This window comes from Physella acuta, unplaced genomic scaffold (assembly GCF_028476545.2).
Source record: "Physella acuta isolate Inbredline_101_S28 unplaced genomic scaffold, ASM2847654v3 ptg000405l, whole genome shotgun sequence".
In the NCBI taxonomy this organism is placed as follows: domain Eukaryota; kingdom Metazoa; phylum Mollusca; class Gastropoda; family Physidae; genus Physella; species Physella acuta.
The window spans coordinates 1158465-1183031 of NW_026731924.1; the positions used below are offsets into that span (position 1 = coordinate 1158465).

The 24567-nt window shown below is 41.7% G+C and overlaps 1 protein-coding gene across 1 annotated transcript in view; it reads right to left on the bottom strand.

Annotated features, from left to right (window-relative positions):
* Positions 1-24567, bottom strand: part of LOC131942387 (replication factor C subunit 1) — a 57544-nt gene that overhangs the window by 7001 nt on the left and 25976 nt on the right. Inside the window, exons 12-19 of the mRNA XM_059302223.1 lie at positions 23601-23780; positions 13823-13936; positions 12921-13251; positions 10500-10606; positions 9954-10157; positions 8933-9166; positions 8727-8825; positions 3341-3495 (exon numbers count right to left, since the gene is read on the bottom strand). Of these exons, the coding sequence (XP_059158206.1) occupies positions 3341-3495; positions 8727-8825; positions 8933-9166; positions 9954-10157; positions 10500-10606; positions 12921-13251; positions 13823-13936; positions 23601-23780 (1424 nt within the window). The remainder of the gene's footprint in view (positions 1-3340; positions 3496-8726; positions 8826-8932; positions 9167-9953; positions 10158-10499; positions 10607-12920; positions 13252-13822; positions 13937-23600; positions 23781-24567) is intronic.

Sequence of the window (24567 nt, forward strand, 5' to 3'; positions counted from 1 at the left end):
AATGTCTTGTTTTTTTTTCTTTGTGGGTTTGTGGCAAAACTTTTTAACTCAATTTTGACTCACTTCTTATGCAGTGATTTATTCAAACTTTCTAGGTACGCTCCACTTTTAGACAATACAAGTACATCTATTTTTTAATTTCATTAGATGTTTAATTAGTCATTAAAAATTAATTAAACTGTTTTGAAACTAAGGGGAGGTAACAAGTTTAAGAACTTGCTGAGTCTGTAATATATGGTCACAGACAGTAACTTTTAGCTCTTGAGATCTTTTACATATTTGAGCAACAAAAGCTTTTATGAAAGAAAGGAAATTAGTTTATTTTCTTATTTTCAGTGCATTTAAAAGCTTGTTGCTATAATGTTTTTTAAATAATATTTGTCTTATTATCATGGTTAGGTTAAAGTAGTTAAAACACCAGGGAAAATGAGTTCAGCTAAACACGATGGGTTATGTATTTTTCCCCAAGGTCAAATGTGGGTATGAAAGACAGTAGAGGGGAAATGGTTGAAGACTGATGTGAACAAATGTGTGAGGCTTTGGGTTAGATCGCTAGAGTGGAGGACTACTTGTCTGGTTTGGATTGGATTAAAACAATGTGGCGTCAAAATGATCCAATAAAACGTTTCAGACAAAAGAGCCCCATAAAAAGCACCAGAGACAAATGAACCCTATCATGTAGGCCCCTGACACTAAGATTTTCGTACAAACTAAGTCTCCCAGAAGCTTGTCTGTATTTGTGTGGAACAATTGAGTGGAACAATTGAGTGGAACAATTGAGTGGAATAATTGTGTGGAACAATTGAGTGGAACAATTGTGTGGAACAATTGTGTGGAACAATTGAGTGGAATAATTGTGTGGAACAATTGAGTGGAACAATTGAGTGGAACAATTGTGTGGAACAATTGAGTGGAATAATTGAGTGGAACAATTGTGTGGAACAATTGAGTGGAACAATTGTATGGAACAATTGAGTGGAACAATTGTGTGGAACAATTGAGTGGAACAATTGTGTGGAACAATTGAGTGGAACAATTGTGTGGAACAATTGAGTGGAACAATTGTATGGAACAATTGAGTGGAACAATTGAGTGGAACAATTGTGTGGAACAATTAAGTGGAACAATTGAGTGGAACAATTGAGTGGAACAATTGAGTGGAACAATTGTATGGAACAATTGAGTGGAACAATTGAGTGGAACAATTGTGTGGAACAAATGAGTGGAACAATTGTATGGAACAATTGAGTGGAACAATTGAGTGGAACAATTGAGTGGAACAATTGAGTGGAACAATTGAGTGGAACAATTGAGTGGAACAATTGTGTGGAACAATTGAGTGGAACAATTGAGTGGAACAATTGTGTGGAACAATTGTGTGGAACAATTGAGTGGAACAATTGAGCGGAACAATTGAGCGGAACAATTGAGTGGAACAATTGAGTGGAACAATTGAGTGGATCAAATGAGTGGAACAATTGTGTGGAACAATTGAGAGGAACAATTGAGTGGAACAAATGAGTGGAACAATTGTGTGGAACAATTGAGTGGAACAATTGTGTGGAACAATTGAGTGGAACAATTGAGCGGAACAATTGAGTGGATCAAATGAGTGGAACAATTAAGTGGAACAATTGTGTGGAACAATTGTGTGGAACAATTGAGTGGAAATTGTGTGGAACAATTGTGTGGAACAATTGAGTGGAACAATTGAGCGGAACAATTGAGCGGAACAATTGAGCGGAACAATTGAGTGGAACAATTGAGTGGAACAATTGAGTGGAACAATTGAGTGGATCAAATGAGTGGAACAATTGTGTGGAACAATTGAGTGGAACAATTGAGTGGAACAATTGTGTGGAACAATTGAGTGGAACAATTGAGTGGAACAATTGAGTGGAACAATTGAGTGGAACAATTGAGTGGAACAATTGTGTGGAACAAATGAGTGGAACAATTGTGTGGAACAATTGAGTGGAACAATTGAGTGGAACAATTGAGTGGAACAATTGTGTGGAACAAATGAGTGGAACAATTGTGTGGAACAATTGAGTGGAACAATTGAGTGGAACAATTGTGTGGAACAATTGAGTGGAACAATTGAGCGGAACAATTGAGTGGATCAAATGAGTGGAACAATTAAGTGGAACAATTGTGTGGAACAATTGTGTGGAACAATTGAGTGGAAATTGTGTGGAACAATTGTGTGGAACAATTGAGTGGAACAATTGAGTGGAACAATTGAGTGGAACAATTGAGTGGAACAATTGAGTGGAACAATTGAGTGGAACAATTGTGTGGAACAACTGAGTGGAACAATTGAGTGGAACAATTGTGTGGAACAATTGAGTGGAACAATTGAGTGGAACAATTGAGTGGAACAATTGTGTGGAACAAATGAGTGGAACAATTGAGTGGAACAATTGAGTGGAACAATTGTGTGGAACAATTGAGTGGAACAATTGAGCGGAACAATTGAGTGGATCAAATGAGTGGAACAATTAAGTGGAACAATTGTGTGGAACAATTGTGTGGAACAATTGAGTGGAACAATTGAGTGGAACAATTGTGTGGAACAATTGAGTGGAACAATTGTATGGAACAATTGAGTGGAACAATTGAGTGGAACAATTGAGTGGATCAATTAGAAAATTTGAGTGGAACAATTTTGCTATTGGTCGGACTGGTAACTTGCCTATAATTTTGTAGGAGTGACATCATGTAAGTAGCCTGACATTTAGTGGGATGACATTAATGTTACTTACCTGAAATTTTGTGGCATTAACTAATGTCACTTACCTGACATTTTGTGGCATTAACCAATGTCACATGGCATTGAGTGGGAAGACATTAATGTCATTTACCTGACATTTTGTGGCATTAACTAATGTCACTTACCTGACATTTTGTGGCATTAACTAATGTCACTTACCTGACATTTTGTGGCATTAACAAATGTCACTTACCTGACATTTTGTGGCATTAACTAATGTCACTTACCTGACATTTTGTGGCATTAACTAATGTCACTTACCTGACATTTGTGGCATTAACTAATGTCACTTACCTGACATTTTGTGGCATTAACAAATGTCACTTACTTGGCATTGAGTGGGAAGACATTAATGTCATTTACCTGACATTTTGTGGCATTAACTAATGTCACTTACCTGACATTTTGTGGCATTAACAAATGTCACTTACCTGACATTTTGTGGCATTAACTAATGTCACTTACCTGACATTTTGTGGCATTAACTAATGTCACTTACCTGACATTTTGTGGCATTAACTAATGTCACTTACCTGACATTTTGTGGCATTAACCAATGTCACTTACTTGGCATTGAATGGGATGACGCTGGGATAATTCTCATGGACAAAAAGGGGACCAAAGCTGTAGTCATGGAAAAACAGATCAGCTTTCTCAGTCAGGCTCATCTTTCTGGTCTCTTCATCGCTGACAAAAACTTTACGACACACATCAAATGGACCCTGAGAAATGAAAAACAGATCAGCTTTCTCAGTCAGGCTCATCTTTCTGGTCTCTTCATCGCTGACAAAAACTTTACGACACACATCAAATGGACCCTGAGAAATTCAATAAGACTGTACCAAATTCAGTTGTGCACAGAACATTGTTTTTTTGTAGAAAAATTCATTGATTTCTCATGTTCGTATGCAGAAAGAGATCTGACAATAATCAACTCTCATGGCCTGAGGTTTGGCAGGAGCTATAGTAGGCAAAGATATCATTTGGTTTCAAGAACATAATCCCATTGTTACTGGCATTGAGGGGTGGGGGTGGCCCGAACCCCCAGGCAGATGGTGGTAGGTACAATCACTAAGCAGCCTCCAGCAAATGGAACACTAGGGTACCTAAGTTACTTCTAAAGATTGGCCTACACTAGAGATACAGTGGACAGCTAGAATGATGATTAAACCCAACCAAGGCTTGCTCAAAGTAATGGAAGCAGGGCCCCTCCAGTAAAGGAAGCAAAAGGAAGAAGGGCCCCTCTAGTAAAGGAAGCAGGGCCCCTCCAGTAAAGGAAGCAGGGCCCCTCCAGTAAAGGAAGCAAAAGGAAGCAGGGCCCCTCCAGTAAAGGAAGCAGGGCCCCTCCAGTAAAGGAAGCAAAAGGAAGCAGGGCCCCTCTAGTAAAGGAAGCAGGGCCCCTCCAGTAAAGGAAGCAGGGCCCCTCCAGTAAAGGAAGCAAAAGGAAGCAGGGCCCCTCTAGTAAAGGAAGCAGGGCCCCTCTAGTAAAGGAAGCAGGGCCCCTCCAGTAAAGGAAGCAGGGCCCCTCCAGTAAAGGAAGCAGGGCCCCTCTAGTAAAGGAAGCAGGGCCCCTCCAGTAAAGGAAGCAGGGCCCCTCCAGTAAAGGAAGCAGGGCCCCTCCAGTAAAGGAAGCAGGGCCCCTCCAGTAAAGGAAGCAGGGCCCCTCTAGTAAAGGAAGCAGGGCCCCTCTAGTAAAGGAAGCAGAGACCCTCCAGGAATAAAGGAAGAAGGGCCCCTCCAGTAAAGGAAGCAGGGCCCCTCTAGTAAAGGAAGCAAAAGGAAGCAGGGCCCCTCCAGTAAAGGAAGCAGGGCCCCTCCAGTAAAGGAAGCAGGGCCCCTCTAGTAAAGGAAGCAGGGCCCCTCTAGTAAAGGAAGCAGAGACCCTCCAGGAATAAAGGAAGAAGGGCCCCTCCAGTAAAGGAAGCAGGGCCCCTCTAGTAAAGGAAGCAGGGCCCCTCTAGTAAAGGAAGCAGAGACCCTCCAGGAATAAAGGAAGAAGGGCCCCTCCAGTAAAGGAAGCAGGGCCCCTCCAGTAAAGGAAGCAGGGCCCCTCTAGTAAAGGAAGCAGAGACCCTCCAGGAATAAAGGAAGAAGGGCCCCTCCAGTAAAGGAAGCAGGGCCCCTCCAGTAAAGGAAGCAGGGCCCCTCCAGTAAAGGAAGCAGGGCCCCTCTAGTAAAGGAAGCAGGGCCCCTCTAGTAAAGGAAGCAGAGACCCTCCAGGAATAAAGGAAGCAGGGCCCCTCCAGTAAAGGAAGCAGGGCCCCTCCAGTAAAGGAAGCAGGGCCCCTCCAGTAAAGGAAGCAGGGCCCCTCTAGTAAAGGAAGCAGGGCCCCTCTAGTAAAGGAAGCAGAGACCCTCCAGGAATAAAGGAAGAAGGGCCCCTCCAGTAAAGGAAGCAGGGCCCCTCTAGTAAAGGAAGCAGGGCCCCTCTAGTAAAGGAAGCAGAGACCCTCCAGGAATAAAGGAAGAAGGGCCCCTCCAGTAAAGGAAGCAGGGCCCCTCCAGTAAAGGAAGCAGGGCCCCTCTAGTAAAGGAAGCAGAGACCCTCCAGGAATAAAGGAAGAAGGGCCCCTCCAGTAAAGGAAGCAGGGCCCCTCCAGTAAAGGAAGCAAAAGGAAGAAGGGCCCCTCTAGTAAAGGAAGCAGGGCCCCTCTAGTAAAGGAAGCAGGGCCCCTCTAGTAAAGGAAGCAGAGACCCTCCAGGAATAAAGGAAGAAGGGCCCCTCCAGTAAAGGAAGCAGGGCCCCTCCAGTAAAGGAAGCAAAAGGAAGAAGGGCCCCTCTAGTAAAGGAAGCAGGGCCCCTCCAGTAAAGGAAGAAGGGCCCCTCCAGTAAAGGAAGCAGGGCCCCTCCAGTAAAGGAAGCAGGGCCCCTCCAGTAAAGGAAGCAGGGCCCCTCCAGTAAAGGAAGCAGGGCCCCTCCAGTAAAGGAAGCAAAAGGAAGAAGGGCCCCTCCAGTAAAGGAAGCAAAAGAAAGAAGGGCCCCTCTAGTAAAGGAAGCAGGGCCCCTCCAGTAAAGGAAGCAGGGCCCCTCCAGTAAAGGAAGCAAAAGGAAGAAGGGCCCCTCCAGTAAAGGAAGCAAAAGGAAAAAGGGCCCCTCCAGTAAAGGTAGCAGGCCCCCTCCAGTAAAGGAAGCAAAAGGAAGAAGGGCCCCTCCAGTAAAGGAAGCAAAAGGAAGAAGGGCCCCTCCAGTAAAGGAAGCAAAAGGAAAAAGGGCCCCTCCAGTAAAGGAAGCAAAAGGAAAAAGGGCCCCTCCAGTAAAGGTAGCAGGCCCCCTCCAGTAAAGGAAGCAAAAGGAAGAAGGGCCCCTCCAGTAAAGGAAGCAAAAGGAAGAAGAGCCCCTCCAGTAAAGGAAGCAAAAGGAAGCAGGGCCCCTCCAGTAAAGGAAGCAGGGCCCCTCCAGTAAAGGAAGCAGGGCCCCTCTAGTAAAGGAAGCAGGGCCCCTCTAGTAAAGGAAGCAGGGCCCCTCTAGTAAAGGAAGCAGAGACCCTCCAGGAATAAAGGAAGAAGGGCCCCTCCAGTAAAGGAAGCAGGGCCCCTCCAGTAAAGGAAGCAGGGCCCCTCCAGTAAAGGAAGCAAAAGGAAGAAGGGCCCCTCCAGTAAAGGAAGCAAAAGGAAGAAGGGCCCCTCTAGTAAAGGAAGCAGGGCCCCTCCAGTAAAGGAAGCAGGGCCCCTCCAGTAAAGGAAGCAAAAGGAAGAAGGGCCCCTCCAGTAAAGGAAGCAAAAGGAAAAAGGGCCCCTCCAGTAAAGGTAGCAGGCCCCCTCCAGTAAAGGAAGCAAAAGGAAGAAGGGCCCCTCCAGTAAAGGAAGCAAAAGGAAGAAGGGCCCCTCTAGTAAAGGAAGCAGGCCCCCTCCAGTAAAGGAAGCAGGGCCCCTCCAGTAAAGGAAGCAGGGCCCCTCCAGTAAAGGAAGCAGGGCCCCTCCAGTAAAGGAAGCAGGGCCCCTCCAGTAAAGGAAGCAGGGCCCCTCTAGTAAAGGAAGCAGGGCCCCTCCAGTAAAGGAAGCAGGGCCCCTCCAGTAAAGGAAGCAGGGCCCCTCCAGTAAAGGAAGCAGGGCCCCTCCAGTAAAGGAAGCAGGGCCCCTCCAGTAAAGGAAGCAGGGCCCCTCTAGTAAAGGAAGCAGGGCCCCTCCAGTAAAGGAAGCAGGGCCCCTCCAGTAAAGGAAGCAGGGCCCCTCTAGTAAAGGAAGCAAAAGGAAGAAGGGCCCCTCCAGTAAAGGAAGCAGGGCCCCCTTTAGTAAAGGAAGCACTACTTCAGACAAGTACTGCACTACTTCAGACAAGTACTGCACTACTTCAGACAAGTACTGCACTACTTCAGACAAGTACTGCACTACTTCAGACAAGTACCTCACTACTTCAGACAAGTACCTCACTACTTCAGACAAGTACTGCACTACTTCAGACAAGAACTGCGCTACTTCAGACAAGTAACTCACTACTCCAGACAAGTACCTCACTACTTCAGACAATTACTGCACTACTCCAGACAAGTACCTCACTACTTCAGACAAGTACTGCACTACTTCAGACAAGTACTGCACTACTTCAGACAAGTACTGCACTACTTCAGACAAGTACTGCACTACTTCAGACAAGTACCTCACTACTTCAGACAAGCACTGCACTACTTCAGACAAGTACTGCACTACTTCAGACAATTACTGCACTACTTCAGACAAGTACTGCACTACTCCAGACAAGTACCTCACTACTTCAGACAAGTACTGCACTACTCCAGACAAGAACTGCACTACTTCAAACAAGTACCTCGCTACTTCAGACAAGTAACTCACTACTCCAGACAAGTACCTCACTACTTCAGACAATTACTGCACTACTCCAGACAAGTACCTCACTACTTCAGACAAGTACTGCACTACTCCAGACAAGTAACTCACTTCTTCAGACAAGTACTGCACTACTCCAGACAAGTACCTCGCTACTTCAGACAAGTACCTTGCTACTTCAGACAAGTAACTCACTACTCCAGACAAGTACCTCACTACTTCAGACAATTACTGCACTACTCCAGACAAGTACCTCACTACTTCAGACAAGTACTGCACTACTCCAGACAAGTACCTCGTTACTTCAGACAAGTAACTCACTACTTAAGACAAGTAATGCACTACTTCAGACAAGTACTGCACTACTTCAGACAAGTACTGCACTACTTCAGACAAGTACTGCACTACTTCAGACAAGTACTGCACTACTTTAGACAAGTACTGCACTACTCCAGACAAGTACCTCACTACTTCAGACAAGTACTGCACTACTTCAGACAAGTACTGCACTACTTCAGACAAGTACTGCACTACTTCAGACAAGTACTGCACTACTTCAGACAAGTACCTTGATACTTCAGACAAGTACTGCACTAATCCAGACAAGTACCTCACTACTTCAGACAAGTAACTCACTACTTCAGACAAGTACTGCACTACTTCAGACAAGTACTGCACTACTTCAGACAAGTACTTTGCTACTCCAGACAAGTACTGCACTACTTCAGACAAGTAACTCACTACTTCAGACAAGTACTGCACTACTCCAGACAAATACCTCGCTACTTCAGACAAGTAACTTACTACTTTAGACAAGTACTGCACTACTTCAGACAAGTACTGCACTACTTCAGACAAGTACTGCACTACTTCAGACAAGTACTGCACTACTTCAGATAAGTACTACACTACTTTAGGCAAGTACTGCACTACACCAGACAAGTACCTCACTACTTCAGACAAGTACCCTAACATTTCAGACAAGTACTGCACTACTTCAGACAAGTACCTCACTACTTCAGACAAGTACCGCACTACTTCAGACAAGTAGTGCACTACTTCAGACAAGTACCTCGCTACTTCAGACAAGTACCTCACTACTTCAGACAAGTACCTCACTACTTCAGACAAGTACCTCACTACTTCAGACAAGTACTGCACTACTTACCAATTTGACATCTTTTTGTGCTTTGGAAGAATCCATCTTCACTTGGTCAAATGTGAGATTTTTGTCAGATACACTCCACATAGACAGGTTGTGAATAATCTGAAAAATGTCAAAACAATCAGAATATTCTAGTGTTTTAGAAGGCTTGCTGAAAAAATGTGGATGAATATAAAACATACCTTTCAGCTGTTATAAATTGGACTCACCTGTCTGATGTCGTGGTTTGAGGCTAAAATAATTTCATTCAATGCAGCAGGCGGGACTTTAACCCCTTCTTTGAATGCAAGGGACATCATGGCCCCCTTGATCTGCTCAACTTTTGGACGTGTAAACCGCAGGTCTAGGCAGTAGTTAGACAAGGAACGCATCTTCACTGAGTTGCGATCATTGCAAATACAGATGATAGGTATCTTTGTGCTTTTTATCAATTGTACCAGTTCCTACAAAAATAATTTTTATCAACTGTATTAGTTCCTAGAAAAATCATTTTTATCTACTGTACTAGCTACAAAAATCATTATTTATAAACTGTATTAGTTCCTACAAAAATCATTATTTATCAACTGTATTAGTTCCTACAAAAATCATTATTTATAAACTGTATTAGTTCCTACAAAAATCATTATTTATCAACTGTATTAGTTCCTACAAAAATCATTTTGATCAACTGTATTAGTTCCTACAAAAATCATTATTTATAAACTGTATTAGTTCCTACAAAAATCATTATTTATCAACTGTACCAGTTACAACAAAAATCATTATTTATAAACTGTATTAGTTCCTACAAAAATCATTATTTATCAACTGTATAAGTTCCTACAAAAATCATTTTGATCAACTGTATTAGTTCCTACAAAAATCATTATTTATAAACTGTATTAGTTCCTACAAAAATCATTATTTATAAACTGTATTAGTTCCTACAAAAATCATTATTTATAAACTGTATTAGTTCCTACAAAAATCATTATTTATAAACTGTATTAGTTCCTACAAAAAATCATTATTTATAAACTGTATTAGTTCCTACAAAAATCATTTTTATCAACTGTATTAGTTCCTACAAAAATCATTTTGATCAACTGTATTAGTTCCTACAAAAATCATTATTTATAAACTGTATTAGTTCCTACAAAAATCATTATTTATAAACTGTATTAGTTCCTACAAAAATCACTATTTATCAACTGCATTAGTTCCCCCAAGTGTAGCAATAAATCTTACATTGAGACCACCTCTGTCCTCATTACCAGCCATCCCATCCACTTCATCCATAATGAGGCAATGTCTCTGGCCTGTGTTAGAACAGTTCTCTCCCATGTAGTCTATTAGAGTCTGGTTATTCAAAGATTCAGAGACCACTTCTTTCAGACTTCGTTTGCTTCTACAGTCTGAGGCATTGAGTTCCACATAGGAAAATTTGGCTTCCTGTTTTTACATTGGAATTCATTATTTCGTTAATTCATTATTTCTAAAGGAACATCCTGACATGTTGCATATCAAGAAATTTAAATCAATAGACTAGTGTAGCATGTATTTAACTAATGTCCTTACCTTACAGACTAGTGTAGCATGTATTTAGTTGTAACTAATGTCCTTACCTTACAGACTAGTTAGCATGTATTTAGTTGTAACTAATGTCCTTACCTTACAGACTAGTGTAGCATGTATTTAACTAATGTCCTTACCTTACAGACTAATGTAGCATGTATTTAACTAATGTCCTTACCTTACAGACTAGTGTAGCATGTATTTAACTAATGTCCTTACCTTACAGACTAGTGTAGCAGTTGTAGTTTTCCCAATCCCGGGGGGTCCAGAAAGAAGCGCAGCTCTGTTACCTGACCCATCTCCTTTACCCCCAGCAAAAAAACTTGCTGAAAAATACAAAGTCATTGTTTCTGCTTTGAAAAAAAAACCCAATATTTTCATTTTTTAAAACAGACTATATCATTATTCAAAATTAAAAGCATAGGTTTTGCTTTCAAAACAAACTTATGATTTTAGATTTCATATTGGTATATGAAGTGATAGTGTAGTCAACACTTTGCCAAGTCGCTTTTCCTTTCTAAATAAAAAATAATTTTTAATACTTAATTGCATAATTGGCCATGACATATTGTGGCGACTAAATAAATGAGTCATGTTTATTTATGATTATCTTTGTATATCTTTCACTTGAGTTTTAAAAAATTATGCTTCGAGTCTTAACCTTTATATAAAGCCTATACTAATTTAACTAATACTTAACTTCACACTATTGCTAATTTAACACCCTAATAAAAGTAAAATTATCTTAATATATAAAAGACCATGTGCGCACTTCTCTCTCTCTGTCCTCAATATCTTTTGGCAAAGTGATCAATATGTTGAGCGATATATGGAGAACCTAAAGATACGGCATGATGTCACATGCCAAATGTTTAAACAAAGGAAAGAGCACAAAACTAATGGCCTCATCTTCCAATTTTAGAATATAAAGAAATGAGCTATTTCATTCAAATTTGGTTTAGGTCTATACATCTACTTATCAACTTCAAGACGTACACTATGAAATGTATACAATTTTCTTGGCCTAAACTTATAAAATTTACTTTATCTATTTAGATTCTATATCTAGATCTAGCAAAATCTAGACTCTAGCTCTATCTAGAATCTATGCCCATAATGAGCTTCTATACTAAACTATTTCAGGCCTTAATTATTTTATATACATCTTTGTTTGTTTGGCTAATGGAATCAGGTAATTTTGGATAAAGTTTCATTTGAGATAATAGGGCCTATTCACGTAACTCAAGTAAAGTACTACACTTATTCTGCACCTAAGCTGAAATGCCTAAATAGCTGAGATGATAGTGAAATAGTTACCATGTGGATGGTACGGGTTCGAGACACACCACATCAAAGTTAATTTTTATTAGATGTGAATGATAAAGTTGCCTATTGGGACTTGGCGGGACATGGGGCAGGTGAAGTAGAGTTCACCTGATTCTGTCTTCCTTCCTATGAAGGAATAATGTGGTCAGATCCATGCTGTGCCAAAATAAGTGTTTTTAAAAGACAAAAACAGCATAACTACCATTGAACAGCCAGGTTTTTAAAAGACAAAAACAGCATAACTACCATTGAACAGCCAGGTTTTTAAAAGACAAAAACAGCATAACTACCATTGAACAGCCAGGTTTTTAAAAGACAAAAACAGCATAACTACCATTGAACAGCCAGGTTTTTAAAAGACAAAAACAGCATAACTACCATTGAACAGCCGGGTTTTTAAAAGACAAAAACAGCATAACTGCCATTGAACAACCAGGTTTTTAAAAGACAAAAACAGCACAACTACCATTGAACAGCCGGGTTTTTAACGAAGTCTCTTAATTTTAAGTCTCTTAATCAGTGTGTGCATTTAATATGGTGTTGTGTTGACTAATAATGTATATAATTTGGTTTTAATTTAATAGGTATTGGTAGCCGCCTATTTGATTTTAAATGTGTCGGATTTTAAGCTGTTTAGTTATTTCTTTGCTTTGTCACTAATATTGTTCAACGTGTGGTAGAGCACATAGCGTTTTGACCAATAATTTTTTTTATAAAAATTTTTCCCAAACAAGTATAACATTGAAATATATAGTCTTATAATTCACGTGTAACATTTTTCCCAAACAAGTATAACATTGAAATATATAGTCCTATAATTTATGTGTAACGGGTACCAACGGCTAGTTATTTTAATAAGGCTAATAGAGTGAGGGCACACGTCTGCTATCCCTAAAGTCTCCAATTCAGATCCTGGGTAGGACATCCTTGAGCACACCCCCACACTTCTGGTTTTATTTATATACAGAATCCATTTTTTCCCCACTGTACTAATTTGTAACTCAATATATTGTATAGTCAATGAGTTGAAGCTGTCATTGTATCATAAATTCTGTATATACTCTTGCTATGAATTATCCAGGGGCAGTAGAATACATAAATAGAAAAAATCTAACCCAAAAAAGTGCAATGCTTTAGAGTAGAACCAATTGGACAACTGACAACTAGATCAAATTTGCTTTCAATCCATTGGAACAATCATGTACTCATATTGCACAGGAGTATTGTTAGCACCTATTGTTAGCACCTATTGTTAGCACCTATTTTTGACCTGCTTGCCTGCAGACATGAGAGGTCAAGGACAAGCCAACATACCTGAAGCCTTAAGTCTTTTAACAATGATGTTCTCATGCCAGGCAGTCAGCCAGTGAAGCAGCTTTCTGGCATTACTTTTCTCCCCTTGTTGGCCAATGATATTCTTGAGTGAGGTGGGCTTGTGTTTGTCCACCCACAGCAAACTCTCAGGGCAACTGGGGCCGTCTGCTTTGTTTAATGGAGGAGATACATCAGCTGAACTGGTTTGTGGAGTGCTTTTGATTTGAGTAAATAAACACTTGGCAGGTCCTGATGGTGTAGCTTCGTCAAACTTCAAAGTTTTTGAATGCTTACCTACTCCTTCATAATGAGTATCTTTTATCAAAGACTCCTGAAGAATATAACCAGTAGGAATCTTTAGACTTGAAGTTGTTCAAATATTTTATTCAAACACAAATCATTGTTTCAGAAATGATAAAAATCATTTTAGATTAGCAGTTAGAAATATATTTATGAAAAGTTCAAAATTTGTATCCCCCCCCCCCTTCTGGGAGCCGGACATTTACCCGAAAGACACTTGCCCAAATGCTGATTTCCTGAATGGACCCTTGCCCAAATGCGACAAATGCCCGAATGCTACCAATGCCCTACTGAACACTTGCCCGAATGTGACAAACGCCTGAATGGACACTTGTCCGAAGGCCGTTTGCCCGAAAAATGTTAATATAAATGTTAATGTGTATAAATAAAGCTATAGCTAGACTAATACGCACGCAAAATTATTACTTAAAAGATTACTTTTTTTACCCAGCAGTCAACTCTAGTCTATGTTACCCAGCAGTCAACTCTAGTCTATGTTACCCAGCAGTCAAATCTAGTCTATGTTACCCAGCAGTCAACTCTAGTCTATGTTACCTAGCAGTTAATTGTAGTCTGTTTCACAATTACAATACACGTTTTACCTTTTTAATTTGATCTTTGGCTTGAATTTCATACTTGGAAACTTTGCCAGGCAAGGATCGGATAAGATCAAAGAGCTGATCTTCATCTACTTGCTTGACTTTCAGCTGGTTACCCTTCAAACAAAATGAGGACATGTGTCTTGTCTTCAATTTAGTACTGACCAGCAGTCTATTCAACTTGAAGCTATTTAACTATCAGAATTTGGAATTAGAGAGTTTTTCAACTCATTAGATTTAGATCTTCTACATATTTCCATACTTATGGGGTCAATGCCACACTGTATGGGGTCAATGCCACATTGTATTGGGTCAATGCCACACTGTATGGGGTCAATGCCACACTGTATGGGGTCAATGCCACACTGTATGGGGTCAATGCCACACTGTATGGGGTCAATGCCACACTGTATGGGGTCAATGCCACACTGTATGGGGTCAATGCCACACTGTATGGGGTCAATGCCACACTGTATGGGGTCAATGCCACACTGTATGGGGTCAATGCCACACTGTATGGGGTCAATGCCACACTGTATGGGGTCAATGCCACATTGTATGGGGTCAATGCCACACTGTATGGGGTCAATGCCACGTTGTATGGGGTCAATGCCACATTGTATGGGGTCAATGCCACACTGTATGGGGTCAATGCCACACTGTATGGGGTCAATGCCACGTTGTATGGGGTCAATGCCACACTGTATGGGGTCAATGCCACGTTGTATGGGGTCAATGCCACACTGTATGGGGTCAATGCCACTGTATGGGGTCAATGCCTCACTGTATGGGGTCAATGCCTCATTGAAACTATTTTCAGTTGACCAAATTTTAAGTTATCCACCAACTCAAAAGTTTGACCAGCAACTCAAAAGTTTAACCAGCAACTCAAAAGTTTAACCAGCAACTCAAAAGTTTAACCAGCAACTCAAAAGTTTAACCACCAGCAACACAAAAGTTTGACCACCAGCAACACAAAAGTTTGACCACCAGCAACACAAAAGTTTGACCAGCAACTCAAAAGTTTAACCAGCAACTCAAAAGTTTAACCAGCAACTCAAAAGTTTAACCAGCAACTCAAAAGTTTAACCACCAGCAACACAAAAGTTTGACCACCAGCAACACAAAAGTTTGACCACCAGCAACACAAAAGTTTGACCAGCAACTCAAAAGTTTGACCACCAACACAAAAGTTTAACCACCAGCAACTCAAAAGTTTGACCACCAGCAACACAAAAGTTTGACCACCAGCAACACAAAAGTTTAACCAGCAACTCAAAAGTTTGACCACCAGCAACACAAAAGTTTGACCACCAGCAACACAAAAGTTTAACCAGCAACTCAAAAGTTTGACCACCAGCAACACAAAAGTTTGACCACCAGCAACACAAAAGTTTGACCACCAGCAACACAAAAGTTTGACCACCAGCAACACAAAAGTTTGACCACCAGCAACACAAAAGTTTGACCACCAGCAACACAAAAGTTTGACCACCAGCAACTCAAAAGTTTGACCAGCAACTCAAAAGTTTGACCACCAGCAACTCAAAAGTTTGACCACCAGCAACACAAAAGTTTAACCACCAACACAAAAGTTTGACCACCAGCAACACAAAAGTTTGACCACCAGCAACACAAAAGTTTGACCACCAGCAACACAAAAGTTTGACCAGCAACACAAAAGTTTGACCAGCAACACAAAAGTTTGACCACCAGCAACACAAAAGTTTGACCACCAGCAACACAAAAGTTTGACCACCAGCAACACAAAAGTTTGACCACCAGCAACACAAAAGTTTGACCACCAGCAACACAAAAGTTTGACCAGCAACACAAAAGTTTAACCAGCAACACAAAAGTTTGACCACCAGCAACACAAAAGTTTAACCAGCAACTCAAAAGTTTGACCACCAGCAACACAAAAGTTTGACCAGCAACTCAAAAGTTTGACCACCAGCAACACAAAAGTTTGACCACCAGCAACACAAAAGTTTAACCAGCAACTCAAAAGTTTGACCACCAGCAACACAAAAGTTTGACCAGCAACACAAAAGTTTGACCACCAGCAACACAAAAGTTTGACCAGCAACACAAAAGTTTGACCACCAGCAACACAAAAGTTTGACCACCAGCAACACAAAAGTTTGACCACCAGCAACTCAAAAGTTTGACCACCAGCAACACAAAAGTTTGACCAGCAACACAAAAGTTTGACCACCAGCAACACAAAAGTTTGACCACCAGCAACTCAAAAGTTTGACCACCAGCAACACAAAAGTTTGACCACCAGCAACACAAAAGTTTGACCACCAGCAACTCAAAAGTTTGACCACCAGCAACTCAAAAGTTTGACCACCAGCAACACAAAAGTTTGACCAGCAACACAAAAGTTTAACCACCAGCAACACAAAAGTTTGACCACCAGCAACACAAAAGTTTGACCACCAGCAACACAAAAGTTTGACCACCAGCAACACAAAAGTTTAACCAGCAACACAAAAGTTTGACCAGCAACACAAAAGTTTGACCACCAGCAACACAAAAGTTTGACCACCAGCAACACAAAAGTTTGACCAGCAACACAAAAGTTTGACCACCAGCAACACAAAAGTTTGACCACCACCAACACAAAAGTTTGACCAGCAACACAAAAGTTTGACCACCAGCAACACAAAAGTTTGACCACCAGCAACACAAAAGTTTGACCACCACCAACTCAAAAGTTTGACCACCAGCAACACAAAAGTTTGACCACCAGCAACACAAAAGTTTAACCACCAACACAAAAGTTTGACCACCAGCAACACAAAAGTTTGACCACCACCAACTCAAAAGTTTGACCACCAGCAACACAAAAGTTTGACCACCAGCAACACAAAAGTTTGACCACCAGCAACACAAAAGTTTGACCACCAGCAACACAAAAGTTTGACCAGCAACACAAAAGTTTGACCACCAGCAACACAAAAGTTTAACCACCAGCAACACAAAAGTTTGACCACCAGCAACACAAAAGTTCAACCACCAGCAACACAAAAGTTCGACCACCAGCAACACAAAAGTTTGACCAGCAACACAAAAGTTTGACCACCAGCAACACAAAAGTTTGACCACCAGCAACACAAAAGTTTGACCACCAGCAACACAAAAGTTTGACCACCAGCAACTCAAAAGTTTGACCACCACCAACTCAAAAGTTTGACCACCAGCAACTCAAAAGTTTGACCACCAGCAACACAAAAGTTTAACCACCAACACAAAAGTTTGACCACCAGCAACACAAAAGTTTGACCACCAGCAACACAAAAGTTTGACCAGCAACACAAAAGTTTGACCAGCAACACAAAAGTTTGACCAGCAACACAAAAGTTTGACCACCAGCAACTCAAAAGTTTGACCACCAGCAACACAAAAGTTTGACCACCAGCAACACAAAAGTTTGACCAGCAACACAAAAGTTTGACCAGCAACACAAAAGTTTGACCACCAGCAACACAAAAGTTTGACCACCAGCAACACAAAAGTTTGACCAGCAACACAAAAGTTTGACCAGCAACACAAAAGTTTGACCACCAGCAACACAAAAGTTTGACCACCAGCAACTCAAAAGTTTGACCACCACCAACTCAAAAGTTTGACCACCAGCAACACAAAAGTTTGACCACCAGCAACACAAAAGTTTAACCACCAACACAAAAGTTTGACCACCAGCAACACAAAAGTTTGACCACCACCAACTCAAAAGTTTGACCACCAGCAACACAAAAGTTTGACCACCAGCAACACAAAAGTTTGACCACCAGCAACTCAAAAGTTTGACCACCACCAACTCAAAAGTTTGACCACCAGCAACACAAAAGTTTGACCACCAGCAACACAAAAGTTTAACCACCAACACAAAAGTTTGACCACCAGCAACACAAAAGTTTGACCACCACCAACTCAAAAGTTTGACCACCAGCAACACAAAAGTTTGACCACCAGCAACACAAAAGTTTGACCACCAGCAACACAAAAGTTTGACCACCAGCAACACAAAAGTTTGACCACCAGCAACACAAAAGTTTGACCAGCAACACAAAAGTTTGACCACCAGCAACACAAAAGTTTGACCAGCAACACAAAAGTTTGACCACCAGCAACACAAAAGTTTGACCAGCAACACAAAAGTTTGACCACCAGCAACACAAAAGTTTGACCACCAGCAACACAAAAGTTTGACCAGCAACACAAAAGTTTGACCAGCAACACAAAAGTTTGACCACCAGCAACACAAAAGTTTGACCACCAGCAACACAAAAGTTTGACCACCAGCAACACAAAAGTTTGACCACCAGCAACACAAAAGTTTGACCAGCAACACAAAAGTTTGACCACCAGCAACACAAAAGTTTGACCACCAGCAACACAAAAGTTTGACCACCAGCAACACAAAAGTTTGACCAGCAACACAAAAGTTTGACCACCAGCAACACAAAAGTTTGACCACCAGCAACACAAAAGTTTGACCACCAGCAACACAAAAGTTTGACCAGCAACACAAAAGTTTGACCACCAGCAACACAAAAGTTTGACCACCAGCAACACAAAAGTTTGACCACCAGCAACACAAAAGTTTGACCACCAGCAACACAAAAGTTTGACCACCAGCAACACAAAAGTTTGACCACCAGCAACACAAAAGTTTGACCACCAGCAACACAAAAGTTTGACCACCAGCAACACAAAAGTTTGACCAGCAACACAAAAGTTTGACCACCAGCAACACAAAAGTTTGACCACCAGCAACACAAAAGTTTGACCACCAGCAACACAAAAGTTTGACCAGCAACACAAAAGTTTGACCACCAGCAACACAAAAGTTTGACCAGCAACACAAAAGTTTGACCAGCAACACAAAAGTTTGACCACCAGCAACACAAAAGTTTGACCACCAGCAACACAAAAGTTTGACCAGCAACACAAAAGTTTGACCAGCAACACAAAAGTTTGACCAGCAACACAAAAGTTTGACCAGCAACACAAAAGTTTGACCACCACCAACACAAAAGTTTGACCAGCAACACAAAAGTTTGACCACCAGCAACACAAAAGTTTGACCACCAGCAACACAAAAGTTTGACCAGCAACACAAAAGTTTGACCACCAGCAACACAAAAGTTTGACCAGCAACACAAAAGTTTGACCACCAGCAACACAAAAGTTTGACCACCAGCAACACAAAAGTTTGACCAGCAACACAAAAGTTTGACCACCAGCAACACAAAAGTTTGACCACCAGCAACACAAAAGTTTGACCACCAGCAACACAAAAGTTTGACCACCAGCAACACAAAAGTTTGACCAGCAACACAAAAGTTTGACCACCAGCAACACAAAAGTTTGACCACCAGCAACACAAAAGTTTGACCACCAGCAACACAAAAGTTTGACCACCAGCAACACAAAAGTTTGACCACCAGCAACACAAAAGTTTGACCAGCAACACAAAAGTTTGACCAGCAACACAAAAGTTTGACCACCAGCAACACAAAAGTTTGACCACCAGCAACACAAAAGTTTGACCACCAGCAACACAAAAGTTTGACCAGCAACACAAAAGTTTGACCACCACCAACACAAAAGTTTGACCAGCAACACAAAAGTTTGACCAGCAACACAAAAGTTTGACCAGCAACACAAAAGTTTGACCACCAGCAACACAAAAGTTTGACCACCAGCAACACAAAAGTTTGACCACCAGCAACACAAAAGTTTGACAAGCAACACAAAAGTTTGACCACCAGCAACACAAAAGTTTGACCAGCAACACAAAAGTTTGACCACCAGCAACACAAAAGTTTGACCACCAGCAACACAAAAGTTTGACCAGCAACACAAAAGTTTGACCACCAGCAACACAAAAGTTTGACCACCAGCAACACAAAAGTTTGACCACCAGCAACACAAAAGTTTGACCAGCAACACAAAAGTTTGACCACCAGCAACACAAAAGTTTGACCACCAGCAACACAAAAGTTTGACCACCAGCAACACAAAAGTTTGACCACCAGCAACACAAAAGTTTGACCAGCAACACAAAAGTTTGACCACCAGCAACACAAAAGTTTAACCACCAGCAACACAAAAGTTTGACCACCAGCAACACAAAAGTTTGACCACCACCAACACAAAAGTTTGACCACCAGCAACACAAAAGTTTGACCACCAGCAACACAAAAGTTTGACCACCAGCAACACAAAAGTTTGACCAGCAACACAAAAGTTTGACCACCAGCAACTCAAAAGTTTGACCACCAGCAACACAAAAGTTTGACCACCAGCAACACAAAAGTTTGACCACCAGCAACTCAAAAGTTTGACCACCAGCAACACAAAAGTTTGACCACCAGCAACACAAAAGTTTGACCACCAGCAACTCAAAAGTTTGACCACCAGCAACTCAAAAGTTTGACCAGCAACTCAAAAGTTTGACCACCACCAACACAAAAGTTTGACCAGCAACACAAAAGTTCAACCACCAACTCAAAAGTTTAACCACCAACTCAAAAGATTAACCACCACCAACTCAAAAGATTAACCACCACCAACTCAAAAGTTTGGCCACCAGCAACACAAAAGCTTGACCAGCAACACAAAAGTTTGACCACCAGCAACACAAAAGTTTGACCACCAGCAACACAAAAGTTTGACCAGCAACACAAAAGTTTGACCACCAGCAACACAAAAGTTTGACCAGCAACACAAAAGCTTGACCAGCAACACAAAAGTTTGACCAGCAACACAAAAGTTTGACCACCAGCAACACAAAAGTTTGACCACCAGCAACACAAAAGTTTGACCAGCAACACAAAAGTTTGACCAGCAACACAAAAGTTTGACCACCAGCAACACAAAAGTTTGACCACCAGCAACACAAAAGTTTGACCACCAGCAACACAAAAGTTTGACCACCAGCAACACAAAAGTTTGACCAGCAACACAAAAGTTTGACCACCAGCAACACAAAAGTTTGACCACCAGCAACACAAAAGTTTGACCAGCAACACAAAAGTTTGACCACCAGCAACACAAAAGTTTGACCACCAGCAACACAAAAGTTTGACCACCAGCAACACAAAAGTTTGACCAGCAACACAAAAGTTTGACCACCAGCAACACAAAAGTTTGACCACCAGCAACACAAAAGTTTGACCACCAGCAACACAAAAGTTTGACCAGCAACACAAAAGTTTGACCACCAACACAAAAGTTTGACCACCAGCAACACAAAAGTTTGACCACCAACACAAAAGTTTGACCACCAGCAACACAAAAGTTTGACCACCAGCAACACAAAAGTTTGACCAGCAACACAAAAGTTTGACCACCAGCAACACAAAAGTTTGACCACCAGCAACACAAAAGTTTGACCAGCAACACAAAAGTTTGACCACCACCAACACAAAAGTTTGACCACCAACACAAAAGTTTGACCACCAGCAACACAAAAGTTTGACCACCAGCAACACAAAAGTTTGACCACCAGCAACACAAAAGTTTGACCACCAGCAACACAAAAGTTTGACCACCAGCAACACAAAAGTTTGACCAGCAACACAAAAGTTTGACCACCACCAACACAAAAGTTTGACCAGCAACACAAAAGTTTGACCAGCAACACAAAAGTTTGACCAGCAACACAAAAGTTTGACCACCAGCAACACAAAAGTTTGACCACCAGCAACACAAAAGTTTGACCACCAGCAACACAAAAGTTTGACAAGCAACACAAAAGTTTGACCACCAGCAACACAAAAGTTTGACCAGCAACACAAAAGTTTGACCACCAGCAACACAAAAGTTTGACCACCAGCAACACAAAAGTTTGACCAGCAACACAAAAGTTTGACCACCAGCAACACAAAAGTTTGACCACCAGCAACACAAAAGTTTGACCACCAGCAACACAAAAGTTTGACCAGCAACACAAAAGTTTGACCACCAGCAACACAAAAGTTTGACCACCAGCAACACAAAAGTTTGACCACCAGCAACACAAAAGTTTGACCACCAGCAACACAAAAGTTTGACCAGCAACACAAAAGTTTGACCACCAGCAACACAAAAGTTTAACCACCAGCAACACAAAAGTTTGACCACCAGCAACACAAAAGTTTGACCACCACCAACACAAAAGTTTGACCACCAGCAACACAAAAGTTTGACCACCAGCAACACAAAAGTTTGACCACCAGCAACACAAAAGTTTGACCAGCAACACAAAAGTTTGACCACCAGCAACTCAAAAGTTTGACCACCAGCAACACAAAAGTTTGACCACCAGCAACACAAAAGTTTGACCACCAGCAACTCAAAAGTTTGACCACCAGCAACACAAAAGTTTGACCACCAGCAACACAAAAGTTTGACCACCAGCAACTCAAAAGTTTGACCACCAGCAACTCAAAAGTTTGACCAGCAACTCAAAAGTTTGACCACCACCAACACAAAAGTTTGACCAGCAACACAAAAGTTCAACCACCAACTCAAAAGTTTAACCACCAACTCAAAAGATTAACCACCACCAACTCAAAAGATTAACCACCACCAACTCAAAAGTTTGGCCACCAGCAACACAAAAGCTTGACCAGCAACACAAAAGTTTGACCACCAGCAACACAAAAGTTTGACCACCAGCAACACAAAAGTTTGACCACCAGCAACACAAAAGTTTGACCAGCAACACAAAAGTTTGACCACCAGCAACACAAAAGTTTGACCACCAGCAACACAAAAGTTTGACCAGCAACACAAAAGTTTGACCACCAGCAACACAAAAGTTTGACCACCAGCAACACAAAAGTTTGACCACCAGCAACACAAAAGTTTGACCAGCAACACAAAAGTTTGACCACCAGCAACACAAAAGTTTGACCACCAGCAACACAAAAGTTTGACCACCAGCAACACAAAAGTTTGACCAGCAACACAAAAGTTTGACCACCAACACAAAAGTTTGACCACCAGCAACACAAAAGTTTGACCACCAACACAAAAGTTTGACCACCAGCAACACAAAAGTTTGACCACCAGCAACACAAAAGTTTGACCACCACCAACTCAAAAGTTTGACCACCAGCAACTCAAAAGTTTGACCAGCAACTCAAAAGTTTGACCACCACCAACACAAAAGTTTGACCAGCAACACAAAAGTTCAACCACCAACTCAAAAGTTTAACCACCAACTCAAAAGATTAACCACCACCAACTCAAAAGATTAACCACCACCAACTCAAAAGTTTGGCCACCAGCAACACAAAAGCTTGACCAGCAACACAAAAGTTTGACCACCAGCAACACAAAAGTTTGACCACCAGCAACACAAAAGTTTGACCAGCAACACAAAAGTTTGACCACCAGCAACACAAAAGTTTGACCAGCAACACAAAAGCTTGACCAGCAACACAAAAGTTTGACCAGCAACACAAAAGTTTGACCACCAGCAACACAAAAGTTTGACCACCAGCAACACAAAAGTTTGACCAGCAACACAAAAGCTTGACCAGCAACACAAAAGTTTGACCAGCAACACAAAAGTTTGACCACCAGCAACACAAAAGTTTGACCACCAGCAACACAAAAGTTTAACCAGCAACACAAAAGTTTGACCACCAGCAACACAAAAGTTTGACCACCAGCAACACAAAAGTTTGACCACCAGCAACACAAAAGTGTGACCACCAGCAACACAAAAGTTTGACCACCACCAATTCAAAAGCTTGACCAATTGTAAACTTACCTTTGTTATTTTACTCTGACCTGGCTCCCTGCCTACAACAAGAAAGCTGGTCCTGCCACTGATGCTAGCTGTCACCTTTCCTCCATGCCTCTCTATCAGCGACTTGGCTTCATCTCTTTCAATGGAGTCCAAGACTCCAGTGATAACAAAGGTCAAGCCTTCTAGACAATTCTCAGCTCCCTTCAATGAAGACAAATGGTTTTCTTACAGCTGACATAAGACATGAATCAAATGAAAGCAATGGACTGATTGTGTGCCAATAGACCTGAATGCTAAGAGTGAGCTATGCTAGCCATGCATGAGAAACACACCTCTGGGATAGGGATTGGTGAGAGTGAGCTATGCTAGCCATGCATGAGAAACACACCTCTGGGATAGGGTTAGGGATTTGTGAGAGTGAGCTATGCTAGCCATGCATGAGAAACACACCTCTGGGATAGGGATTGGTGAGAGTGAGCTATGCTAGCCATGCATGAGAAACACACCTCTGGGATAGGGTTAGGGATTGGTGAGAGTGAGCTATGCTAGCCATGCATGAGAAACACACCTCTGGGATAGGGTTAGGGATTGGTGAGAGTGAGCTATGCTAGCCATGCATGAGAAACTCACCTCTGGGATAGGGATTGGTGAGAGTGAGCTATGCTAGCCATGCATGAGAAACACACCTCCGGGATAGGGATTGGTGAGAGTGAGCTATGCTAGCCATGCATGAGAAACACACCTCTGGGATAGGGATTGGTGAGAGTGAGCTATGCTAGCCATGCATGAGAAACACACCTCCGGGATAGGGATTGGTGAGAGTGAGCTATGCTAGCCATGCATGAGAAACACACCTCTGGGATAGGGATTGGTGAGAGTGAGCTATGCTAGCCATGCATGAGAAACACACCTCTGGGTTAGGGATTGGTGAGAGTGAGCTATGCTAGCCATGCATGAGAAACACACCTCTGGGATAGGGATTGGTGAG